Source organism: Ixodes scapularis, unplaced genomic scaffold (genome assembly GCF_016920785.2).
Source record: "Ixodes scapularis isolate PalLabHiFi unplaced genomic scaffold, ASM1692078v2 PGA_scaffold7__128_contigs__length_106722199, whole genome shotgun sequence".
Classification (NCBI taxonomy): Eukaryota; Metazoa; Arthropoda; class Arachnida; order Ixodida; family Ixodidae; genus Ixodes; species Ixodes scapularis.
Window position 1 is genome coordinate 7,200,629 of NW_024609882.1, and position 12,178 is coordinate 7,212,806.

Consider the following 12,178-nt stretch of genomic DNA (forward strand, 5'->3'; position numbering starts at 1 on the left):
TGAGTTTACCATACTTCGAAATTCAAATCTCATCAATGCATGACTAAAACTAATATGACAAAAAAAAATTCTACACCTGTATTGAAAAAATCTGTTCTCAAGATTGTATGCTACGAACATTTTGGTACACGTTTCAGGAAAGGCTATGTTTCTATCTGCCCTCTATATTGAGATATCACCCCTGAAAAGTTTGAACGAGTTAAACAATTGTTTGTTTTTTTTAGTGAGAAAGATGTTTTAGAGACAACTTCAATGCACAATCAGCCCATATAGACATTTTAAATTGATTTATATATTAGATATTTATCCACGAAATTAGAAACTGGCAGATTCAGAAACAATAGCTGTAGAAGTCAACATCGCCATTTTCAAAGGAATTAAGTTTTAGGGAGTTTTTGGCTCCAAAGACCCATGTACCCCCTTAAGTCCCTTTTCTGCAATTCCCAGACGCGCGTGTGCAAATGGGAAAATAAGGACTTGAATACCGTTGCTTGGCTCTTGCCTCATCAATATTTAGTTTAAACTAATTTATATCTTCAGGATTGTTTCTCTCTCTCATTCTTTCTGTCTCTCAGTTCAGTTATTTGGTAGTTACTTAAAATTAGTGTACATTGTCTGCATCAATTCCAACGCCAAGGTAGCCTGACATGGAAAGTTATAGAAGAAACAAACAAAAAATGAAAAGCACATGGCACAGCAAATGTATCTTATCTCACTCCCGCAAATGTACCTTATCTCACTAATTAAAGGGGTAATGAAAAGATATCGGGTTGGAATGCTCACGACTTTGCAGAGGCAAACTGGTCCTAGTCTGTCCCAAGTACACTCGCACAGACCGCCACTGATTCAGAAGCCTCGTTGTCGCAGTGAAATTGCGAGGATAAAAGGAGACTCTTTCTTTCAATCTCGCCTGCGCAAAGCTTGATGAGGCAATTATGGGATCAAAATCACTCGCCTGATGACAGTCGAGGGCGGCTCATGGTTAGGCACGAGAGCTGCGTGAGCTCCCGACTTCGGCTCATAACAATAAATGCCTGGGCGAACACTCGGGACGAGGCTTGTGTCCGCAACCACTCCAACAATGCCTGGAGCTCAACACGAGTTTTCTATCTTGCCAATCCCAGCGCGTGGCTGTGATTACCGATGACGGCATAGGACAGGAAGCAGGCCACGTGACCGCTTGTTCTGGCTCCGAGTTGAGGGGATGAACGATGCTCATATTACTCAAATTGGTTTGGCGACTGCCATCGCCTAGAGAGAAAAACTAAGGCAAGTTTATTCAGGTATAAGTGTTAAGCCGGGATCACACCGCTTATACATCATACAAACGATAGTATGCAGACGCTAGTCAACGTAATAATCGTGGTTCGAATGCCAAGTGCCATGTTTTCTCCTCGAAGTCATTGCCATGCGGCATTCGAAGTACGAATCTCGCGGTGATTTACGTACGATTCAGTACGCAGACTGTCTTTTGTATGGTGTATAAGCAGTGTGAACTCGGCTTTAGGGCGTGATGCTATTTGGTATTTAGCGAAAATTGAAAAATAGTTTCATGGCTCCTTACACACCACACACACAGACACACACACACACACACACACACATATATATATATATATATATATATATACTCTTTTGCTCATTGTTTCACTGACACTGCCCGGCGTCTCAGGTTTTAGCGAACGCATTCCGCGAACGCTAATGACGTAGTGCGTCACATCGATCGTGCTTCGAATTAATTGCGGGCATTTTAACGGGCGTGCCTACACGAACGTTCTCCATTGCCTCGTTCTCAAATTCCGGTCTTTAGGCACGTTTTCGACCGAAATCAGAGCCACTCGCAGAACGACGACAAGCCCGATTCGCGAATCTCGTGTTCGTGAATCAAACCTGTAGAATGGAAGGTCAGAGTGCAACACAGAACGGCGGGAATCCGGTCGCTTGTACGACATGGTTCCCGTAGACTTTTGAAGTGGAAGCTACCAAAACAAGGTCGGTGCTTTCAGCTACGTTACAGAGTCCTTGTCAAGCACGCGCGCTCGCACACTGGAACAGTCGTTCTGTGCTATACGCGCCGCGCTTGGAGCTTTGACTTGGCTCACACATATTTTTCTTCTTTTTTTTGTTTCCACATTATGCAAGCCCCGTGATATCTAAAGACGAAGTTTTTTTAAACACTCCATTATAAGTTGTGTGCCGTTGGTTGGGTCTTAACCTTGAGCATCGAGTCCCGAACATGCGCCATTAATACCACGGTCAATTTTTTCGAAACGATATCAGTGGGAAGCACCCAAATGTCTACCTCAGAAGTAAAATACGGCTACAGAAGCAACACGTTAGCAAAAACACACTTCTTTGTAACGCGTTAGTACGGCAGTAGCAACTAAGAAATAAGTAAGAATGCACGAGGGCGTGAAAACTCTAACAGCAATGAAGAGATAAACCAGATGCCTCGATTTTAATGCGAAAGCATTAACTGTCTCATGGAGCGAGGTGACGTCATCAGTTTGAAGCGCGGAAACGGCTCCAAGTTTCCGCGATCACCTTCGGTTCCATTGGCTGGCGCGCGTCGACGGGGCTCCCATTGGCCGCTGCGCCATGGCCTCCGAGATCCCGAAGCGCGTTCGCGCTAGTACGCAGCACACGACAAAGGGAGTGGACGAGAAGACGACAATGAGAGCGGACGAGCGGCTTGCATGCTTTCGCATTCACAACTCATAAGAAATACCTCGAGCTTTTTAGACCCCGTAATTGTTGTGCCTCAATTTAGTCAGAACCGTACGATGGCTCACTGCGCTCGTGCACTTGGCGGGTACGTCCTATCAGACATCTTGCGGCTCGTCCCTGGCAAGCCGGCAACTTGCAACTCGGGGAACCGGGAGTTCGCAATTAGCGCCGAAAGTCGGTGCCATCCAGACGCGTGCACCGGTAACGAAGTTAGGGCTTTCCCGCATCCGGACACGACGCAGGGAATCTCGCCACCGGTCGGGGCCCTCCGACGCCAAGGTGCGGACGGGAGACTTAAGCCTAATGAGCGAAAAATGGGCTCCCTCTACCGCCCCTGCCGAGCCTGCCATGCACTGCAACCGTCTCGCACCCACACGCGGAATCAATTAGCGGCTCATCGCGGCACGGACATCGCCTCGTGCCCGCCCCAGTCTTCTCCCCAGCCGCTGGTGCCCGTCGCTTCGCCCTGACTCCGCAATTAAGCAACCTGGTAGCGCGGGGAAGAGCACTACACGTTGTCTCATTCCCGCGATGGACTCGAGTCGGAGCCATATGCGCCTTTACTTCCAATCAGAAGCCAGATAAGAAAACACGTGGTATGCTGCTACGATCATTTAAGCGTGGGAGCAATCTGCCACGTGATTTCTAGACGGCATTTGATTGGACCTGGGGTCCCTGTACCTTTGCTTCGAGTCCTCGGTAGGGTGAAAGGAAGGAGGGGAGTACTCGGCGCTAAAATGCCTTTCTCGTTCTGGGAGGGTGCATGTGCTCCGTCATTAGGATAGATTGTGATTCGTATTATATGGGCTTGGGGCAAAGTTGAAGGTGTCACGTGGGTTTCTGCGATCCTGGTCTCGACGATGCCGTGATGTTCGATGAAGTTATTCTGAAGCATTTGAAAAAAAATGGCTAGTCACCTCGCTTTGAAGTTTGCGATGAATGAGAGTAACGAACTTTATTAAAAATGAAACTCACAAAAATTTATCAATAATCGTAATATCAGGTCTTGTTTTAAAGTGTGGGGCTAAAAATGCCAATTGAATAGTCTAACAGAGCAATAAAAGATCTACCTTTATCTCTCAAAAGATGATAAGGCTCCCGAAACGATACTGCGGGTTTCCTAGGAGTCGCTTTAAATTCACTTGCACCTTATTTATTAGTTCGTTTTTACACAATATGTTATATTTTAGTTTTACAATTTTGCATTCTAAACGTGATTAGTAAGGGTTATCGTCAAAGTAAGGCGTACCGAAAGCTTCAGTACGTTGCGCCAAATAGTCATTCAGGCCCCCCAGGCTACCCATTAATTAAATACAAACACTGTCATTTCATCGCGTTCCACGGTAGTATATGGAGTGGAACTAAGCACAGTGTAACACCTGCACGTAATAATCAAAAATTTCGGAGATACTGTCGCCGATTATGGCCACTTGGACGAGGTTTCCAGTTTAATCTTTGCAGCTCGCAGAACCCATAGCAGAATGTTTCGCTCTTCGGCGTTACAATCGTCTAATTCCGAAGGATAACAACATGCTCGGGAGTCGGCCACGTCTCGCCTTTCTTAGGTTGTCCCTAACTGTGACACTTTTGAGAGTGAGAAATTCTGGAGATGCGTCGGATTCAAACGTCGATCCGTTTTGATCCGGTCGCGCGCCATGCTTCAGCGACACGACCTCATGAAACAGCGATAGGGCACCCGCTCCAAACGATGTTCCTTAAGGGGTATTCACACGAGGGAGAAATCCCGGGGATTTCGCCCCGTCACGCGCGCATCACGAGATGAAAACGCGAGACTTTTGCACATAGCAAACCCTGACGTTTTCGTCGTTGGATGCGCGTGCCGGGGAGAAATCCCCGGGATTTCTCCCTCGTGTGAATACCCCTTTAGCAGCGCTCGCGCAGGAAGCGCAGAAGCAATCAAGCAAGACGCCGCTGACCGACTGGGCTTTCCGTCGCACTGCGTTCCCTTCGAAATCCCGTTAGCCAGCGGCGGGGGCCCGCGTTCCTGGGGCTTCCTCGGCAGCGGCGGCGGCGGCGGCGTCCGGTCGATGGGCCGAAATGCGGTCGACCCGCGCGACGCGCTTCTGACGCAATCGCTGACGTCAAGAAGCGACGACTTCAGGCGCCGCTGAGGCCGTTTTCTTTCTGGAAGCGTCCGGGGCGAGCCACGACCGCTTGATAGCTCATTGCTGCTTTGGCCTGCCGCTTCGCCGGGAGATGCGGTGGTACAGATGACCCGATACGAAGCACAGCTGTTGTAACGGGGACGGTCACGGTGACTCTTCACATAATGCAGTGTGTGAATGAAAGCAGAGCGGTCACACTGATCATACACAATAAGAAAGACATGGTGTTCCCCGCAAACGTGATGACAGAGTTATGTGCGTACATGCCTTAAGTATTTTCGAGCAACTTTGCTTTACACATATATGTTCGCCACAAGCTGTACTGTGATCATTGGTAAGCGCGCCAGACTCCGTAGCCCTCACAGCGGCCACCTTGAACGCTTTCTTTTTTTCCCAGCCAAAAAGGTCACTCGGTAGGCCGTTTTCAGCGGAGCGAGGACCTGAATCGAGAAGCCGTGGGCGAGCGATCGTTCTTTTCGACGTGCGGGAGACAAAAAGGGAGCCTCGTCCCACGTTCCAAGAACGCGCGGGACGTTGCCAGGGGACAGTAGGATTCCGTCAAGGGAAAGAAGAGCAGCTACGAGGCGGCGATGATCTATGGGGCGCTGTTTGCTGCTCAATTGTGAAACCCGGTGCTTCCCTAGACGACCTGATCGATTGAGTCTTCCGCGGCCTTGGACGCTGGGTCGCCCGCCTGCGTAGTGCTTCTGCCCAGGCCCGATTTGGGGGGTTCGACGCTATTGGGGAACGTGTTGTTGGGATTACTTTGGCGCCCTGCGAACATCTACCTCGAATTAGGAAATTGCGGAAACGACGTTTGAGGAAGTGCTTGGTCGATTTTATGCCCGAGGGTCTTAGGCCCCACGCCGTTGTGACGCAAGTCTTGAGGAGGCGCAAAGGCGGAACGTTTTTGCACAATTTCGCAGCGCCACGTATTCTGTTATGTAACTGTCTTAGCCTCGTGTTTCATAACGCGCTATATTACTCCAGAGAGGTTCGTCGTGTCTTACGTCAGCTATCTGCAGCAGCAATACGTTCAGGGAACGTATGCATTCGAGCCAAAAGGCAGCAACCAGACTCGCTTAGGTAATCTTCTATTCACTAGATGCATACGTGATAATAATAATAATTATTTGAGAGTTATAATGTGTTCAAAGTACAACCTCTTAATGCAGGCCGTCTATGAATCCGAGAAATAAATAGGGATAGTTGCGAAAAAGTTGCTTACCTAGACTTAGATGTTCTATATATATATAAAGAAAAAGAACTTGGGGGCGATTAAGCTTCGCCTTTAAGAGTGGAACGCGATAGCGTCATTGGGACCAGTTCGCAAAGCCTTCTTAATAAACGCGTGCTCGTTGACAAGCCGTACAAGCGTGTGTGCGTGGTCTAGTCCGTAGCGTCACGTGTCACGTGACGTCCCACGTGACTGTGACGTCATGACCCTATCGACCTGCTGGCGCGAAAATTGTTCGCTAGATTTGACGGGAAAATTTTCCGCTAAATTCGGTGGGAAAACTTTCTGCTAAATTTGGTGGAAATAGTTTCCGCTCAATTCGGCAAAACATTTTCTGCCAAATTTTGCGGACAATATTTCCGCTAAATCCCATAATGCAACACGCACAGCCACGTGTGATGTCACGTGTGATGTCACGTGTGACACGCGTGGCTGCGGGTGTTTCATTATGAGATTTGTTTTTCCCGCCGACGCCGACGCCGACACCGACGCCGCAATTTCTTCGGCACGAGCTCCTTAACGCTGTCGCGTTAAAATACACCTACGTGTACCTTCTGTCAAATTTCTTAGAGCGCCAATCGCTCAGCCAACTGAGGTGCTTTCGTGAATGACAAAGTCGGGTAAACTTTTTCACAAACACATTTTACTTTGTGAGGGTACACGATGTTTCACATGTTCACGTAATACTTACTATAATGTTATGTTGCAATTAAATTTTTCTGTTCAACGAGTATTGTATCTCGTTTAAAACAAAGGCTTTTTTTTTCGATGTGCCTTGCAAAAAAATAGACGCAATGCTATTTTTAAATTGTAAATTGCAAAATAGCTGCTTTCTAGTTTTGGACATCTTATCTGAAGTTGTTTGGTTCGCCAAGTATAACAAGAAACATCTAGAACACACATGGAATCCTAATCGGGGTCGTTGTTATAAAGTCGGTGTCTACAAGGCGTTTGAAATGAAGAAAAAACCCTCCAGCGCAAATTTGATAGAGTTATTTACCCCCAAATATGTGGGTATGCTCCTCATTAAATTTGGAGGTGCATTGAAAATATCGACTGATAACAGAAATTTCAAAAACATGGTGTTGGTGGTCATAAAATCAAAGCGAAATAGCTTCTTTATATCTAATGCCCATTTTCACAACTTAAATAGGTTCCAGAAGAAAAAAAACGATGAAAAATATCTCGTCAGGGTTTGTGTTTAACTGAGGCGAACATCGCAATAAATCTTGAGAGGCGATAAACGCCCAAAGTACCTCGACGGCCACTAAATATCCTCTCCTATCTTTCCGCACGGTACGCTTCACGCTGCTTTCAAACACAAACCAATCCGCGTAGGAAGGCCAAAATGAACGTGCAGGAGCAATTTTTTTTTTCTTGCAAATTTTTGGAGGTGTTTGCATCGACGCAGCAAATATGAGCTCCACGCACCATGGGCGCACGTGGATTTTCTAGATAAACGGCAATAAAACTACCAGAAGCATTAGATCCGGCATTTTTCATTGGAGGTCAATTCATCTTTGCTTTCTGTTTCTTCGATGGCCATTTTATTTGAACCTCACGGCGTTAGATTCCAAGATGCAATCAATCGTGCGTCGTAGTATAATGAACCCAGTCGTAGTGGTCTAAACGCGTGCCACCACGTAGAAAAACACGAAAAAATTAAACAGATTGCACAGCAGTGTCGTATGTTCAGCGTTTTGTTGTTCCTCTTTGAAACACCACAAGACATATTTCTATTCGATCTGCGTGGACGTCACTTATGTCGTTGGCACTTTTTCAATTCAGTTACGAGCCGTTGATGCCCCCCCCCCCTCTTCCCCCCTCCCCCATCTTCCTTCACTCCCCCCCCCCCCCCCCCAAATCACCCCCTCTCTCCCTCGCACGCACAGAAACACACTTTGTAGGCCATGATTGGTGGACCATGTGCTCTGTGGCAAAGTATACCCGCAGGCAGTTTTTGGGGTGTACTATATTGATTCTACTAATGCGGTGAAGCAAGAGGAAAGAGGTGACTTTAAATTGTCACTCTCTAGCATTCTTACAGCACGTACTATAACGCACCAGCTCGAATGAAAGACTTCGTATTACCATTTCGTTCGTTCAAAAACAAATCAATAACGTACTCAAGAACAAAAAACCGCCCCCCCCCCCCCCCTTCCACACCCCTATCAACAGTGCTAAAAGAAAAAAAAAAAACTTGTTTTTCTTCTTTTTTACAGTTAAGTAGTTATATCATCGAGAGTGACAAAACGCCGACAATGCCCGGAAAAGGCTGCCTCAAATGAACGTTCATCTTCAATTTTGTTTTATTTATTCGTCGCAGAATGGTCATCATCGTTCAATAATTTCGAACAATAAAATATGCGGCACCGAACAACGCAGTGCTGAGATAAGAGGGAGCCCACTCTCTGAACGGACGAATCTAGCTCCTCGTCCAAAGTTCTATCGATCCTGTGGGGTCCAGTCTGTGTATTGACTGGAAAAAAAAATGTCTGTAAGCAAACTCGGTCGGCTCGCACGGTCCCGAGGCTTTAAATTTATTGGCGTTTCCGGGAAGCTGGGCAGGTCGCCCTTGTCGCGTCATCATCGTTTGTACTCATCAGCGCGTCTCCCTCTGTCCGTTCCTAGGACTCGTCAAGATGGGGATCCATTGCGTGGCGGGACGCAAGGTGGCCGTGAAAATCATCAATCGTGAGAAACTCAGCGAGTCTGTGCTACAAAAGGTGCGTTTTGTTTCATGTCTAAATCACACACAAACGCACGCACGCACACACGAACATTCACAAAAAAATCTACTGGAGTTGTTTTAAGTATGGTGCTTGAGACGCGTCTCCGACCGGTGTGATTTAGCGTCCTATGGGGAGCGCAAGTTCGTCTGCTCCTTTTGCAGGGGTTGTGGTGACGTCAAGAAAACGCGGAGCTCTGATTGGCCCTGATTAGAAGAATAGTGGGTATAGACCAGGGTGTAAGATATACAGGTGGGGAAACGGCCCATAGAAGCCTGCCGCAGCGCCGTGACCGGATTGTGTACTCGTCTGCTTGCGGGTACCCCCGATTTGCGACAGATGGCGCTGCGGCGAGAGGGAAAAAAAGTCAGAATCGAATTTGCGTGGAACTTTATGGGAGAGTACGCAAAATAAACCGAGAGCACGACAGTCCTCTATTGAAAATCCACGAGAAACAATCTCCGTCAGTTTAGCCGGTCGCCACCGCTCGCCCACCCGGAGTGAGAGTTCGTGGTGCTCCACATAGATGGCGCCACAGAAAAAGAGAAAGCCGAGGGGGACACAATCCGGTCGCTTATTTGGCTCTCGTTTCCCCACCTGTCTATCTTACACCCTGGTATAGACCTAAATGCTAGCTGCCTTGAGGTCTACTCTTGTATCTTTTCGCCAGAGCCAGGCAGAGCTCGGCGTTCAGACGTCGCTAAAACCCCTGCGAAAGAAGCAGACGAACTTTCTCTCCGCATACCACCCGTGCATCTAAATGGGTCCCGATATGTGGCAATATATGAAGTTGCAGGAGCCGGTGGGTCACCTTGTTCCGGCAAAAAGCACCACTGAGTTTCGCTGTCCTCACGGCGTTCCAACTGGCTGTCAAACTGGACAGCGACGTACAGCAGAACGGCTGTCTTTCGATTAATCTTTGCTACCTGCTCTGACACCGTTAGAATCGCGGCAGGCGACAGAGTGAAACATCTGTGACGTCATCAGACGGAAATCGAGGGACCACATTTGAGGACGCTGGCAACACACCAGTCGGAGATGTGTTCCTGACAACGTAGTTTAAAATCCGCGCTGCCATTTCGCTCGTGCTCAAGATGTTCTTTGTAAGAGAAGCATAATGCCTCTAGTTACTCTCAAGCTAAGAATGATAGACGAGTTAGTTTTCCTACATCTACAATGGTTCATTCGCCTTCTCAGGTATCTTAATTCCGTTTGCAAGCTTAACGTTTTTTTTGTTTGTTTGTTTTTTGCATAAAATTGCACGTTAATTTAAGCAAAAACAATTTTTCCGGTGGTAAGAAATGGCTTTTTAATGTTAAAAACGTGTTATTATTTAATTGCGCGAGTCTTGGGTTATACTTGTCACAATATGTCTACCTTGCGTCAGGGAGACAGATTGTCATTAGTCGAATTGAGTCAAACGTTATTTCTAAAAAATAAGCCCGATAAAAGTAACGTCAAGACAGGACAAAGGGAAAAAATATGTGACTTCGGACAACACGCGCTGATGTATCTACACATTTTGTTTGTGATTTACAAGCGATCGCTACAATGAGAGTTATGTTAGTCAAACGTTTAATAGTTAAAAAATTGGTTTTTTTTTTGGCGTTTGAGCAACTGCAGGAAGCATTGAAGTAGGACGGTAAACTGGGACAGTTGGTAACAGTAACAGTTCTGACAAAGAACATGAAACGAACACTATCGCTTTCGTTTTTTGTTCTTCGTCCGTGTCGACTGAGGCTGTATTTCATCATCTTTAGAATGCATTCTATTTTTTTTTTTTTTTCAAATAACTCTTTTACGGTTTTTATATGGTTTTTCCTCAGGTCGAAAGGGAAATCGCAATCATGAAGCTCATCGAACACCCTCACGTCCTGGGACTATACGACGTCTACGAAAACAAGAAATATCTGTGAGTACGGCCTTTCTTCTAGAACCATCCACATATATGCAAGAGAAAGACCGAAAAAAGACGTCTGTCCAGGCTGAGAAATGTTTTTTTTTTTCAGCTACATATACATAGGAAAAGTCCGCAACTTTGTAAAACCGATACCTTTATGCAAGTAACCCATAAAATCTGATAAATATAACGAGATTCAGCTTTCGTGAATCGCTCTAAATGTTAATGTGCAAGGATTTTCGAAATAGCAATTTCAAATATAGATGATAATTGCTCTACATTTCACGTCCTGCGGCGTTAACGGATGGTGAAATTGACGACGACAATCCGCCTCGATATAGGCAACGCTACGTTAACTATTCAAGTACTATATAAATATTGTCCAGGTTTTGTCATTTTTTTTTTTAGTTCAGCGATGGAAGTGGCAATTTGCCTTTGTTAGCAGGTTCTGTAGCAGGCGAAATATTTGTATACAGCAGCCACTGGGGGCTTTTGGAGCAGATGCCAGCATCTGTTGGCACAACGCTTGAATATGAAAAAGTGATTGCATCGGGAAATGTGTTTAATTCGAAATTTTTTAAAATATGGTTTTGGTCAGAGTAGGTTACAATGATTACTAAAAACAAAATGTTTGAAAACTTAATAATAACGCAACACTTTAGTTGGGATAAAGCCTCTCTCTCTTCCCATTTTTACATCCGGTAGTTTATTCAGCCTGTAAATATAATTATTGTAAATGGCCTGCAAAAGCACACGTCTATCAATAAAAATGCCATCCCACAAGTATCATGAACCTACCAAACTCAAGACTTGAAGATTTTATACTGCAAAAATAACCACTCACAAAGATTTTGAAAACCTACATATGCGCGTTTAAAGTTACACTTCGCACTAGCGGCTTTAGAACCAGAGTGAAGTCGCTGCTCTTTCAATCGATATATGCAGGGGAATTTTTTCTTTTTTTTTTTTTCTTGTCGCAGTTTTTTTCTAATTATTAATTAGGGATTTTCTTACGAGTATTGAGCAGAGGTTTCCGAGCCTGTAGCGTTAATCCACGCCCTCAGGCCCCTCACCCAAGTCAGCCGCTGCTCCTAGCGTTCCGGTGCAAAGCGGGGAAGCTCGACGCGGGCGCGCCGATGAGTGAGGCAGAACAGAGGAATGTTGCAGACATGATAATCAAGTGATCTCACCTGGATTACAAGATCCTGGTTCTGTTTGATCACAGTAGCCGCCATCCTACTATTTTGCACTGTTTTATGTCGTCTTTAAGCACCTGACATCGCCGACATAGTCCGTGAATTTAGAGGATGTCGGCCAGTCAGCTTCATAGCGCGACCGTCATGGCAATCGTCCATCTTCCTGTACGTGTTCTTTCATCGACTAAACCAAGCAAGGGCAGCCAATGTTCTGTGACTTGCGTTTTTAGTACGGGTGTTTGTGGTTCTGTGTATTCTAGCCG

The 12,178-nt window shown here is 46.1% G+C and overlaps 1 protein-coding gene across 1 annotated transcript in view; it reads left to right on the forward strand.

Annotated features, from left to right (window-relative positions):
* LOC115324323 (serine/threonine-protein kinase BRSK2) overlaps positions 1 to 12,178 on the forward strand; it is a 127,418-nt gene that overhangs the window by 68,733 nt on the left and 46,507 nt on the right. The window contains exons 2-3 of the mRNA XM_042286343.1: positions 8,722 to 8,816; positions 10,646 to 10,731. Coding sequence (XP_042142277.1) covers positions 8,733 to 8,816; positions 10,646 to 10,731 — 170 coding nt within the window. The 5' untranslated portion in view covers positions 8,722 to 8,732. The remainder of the gene's footprint in view (positions 1 to 8,721; positions 8,817 to 10,645; positions 10,732 to 12,178) is intronic.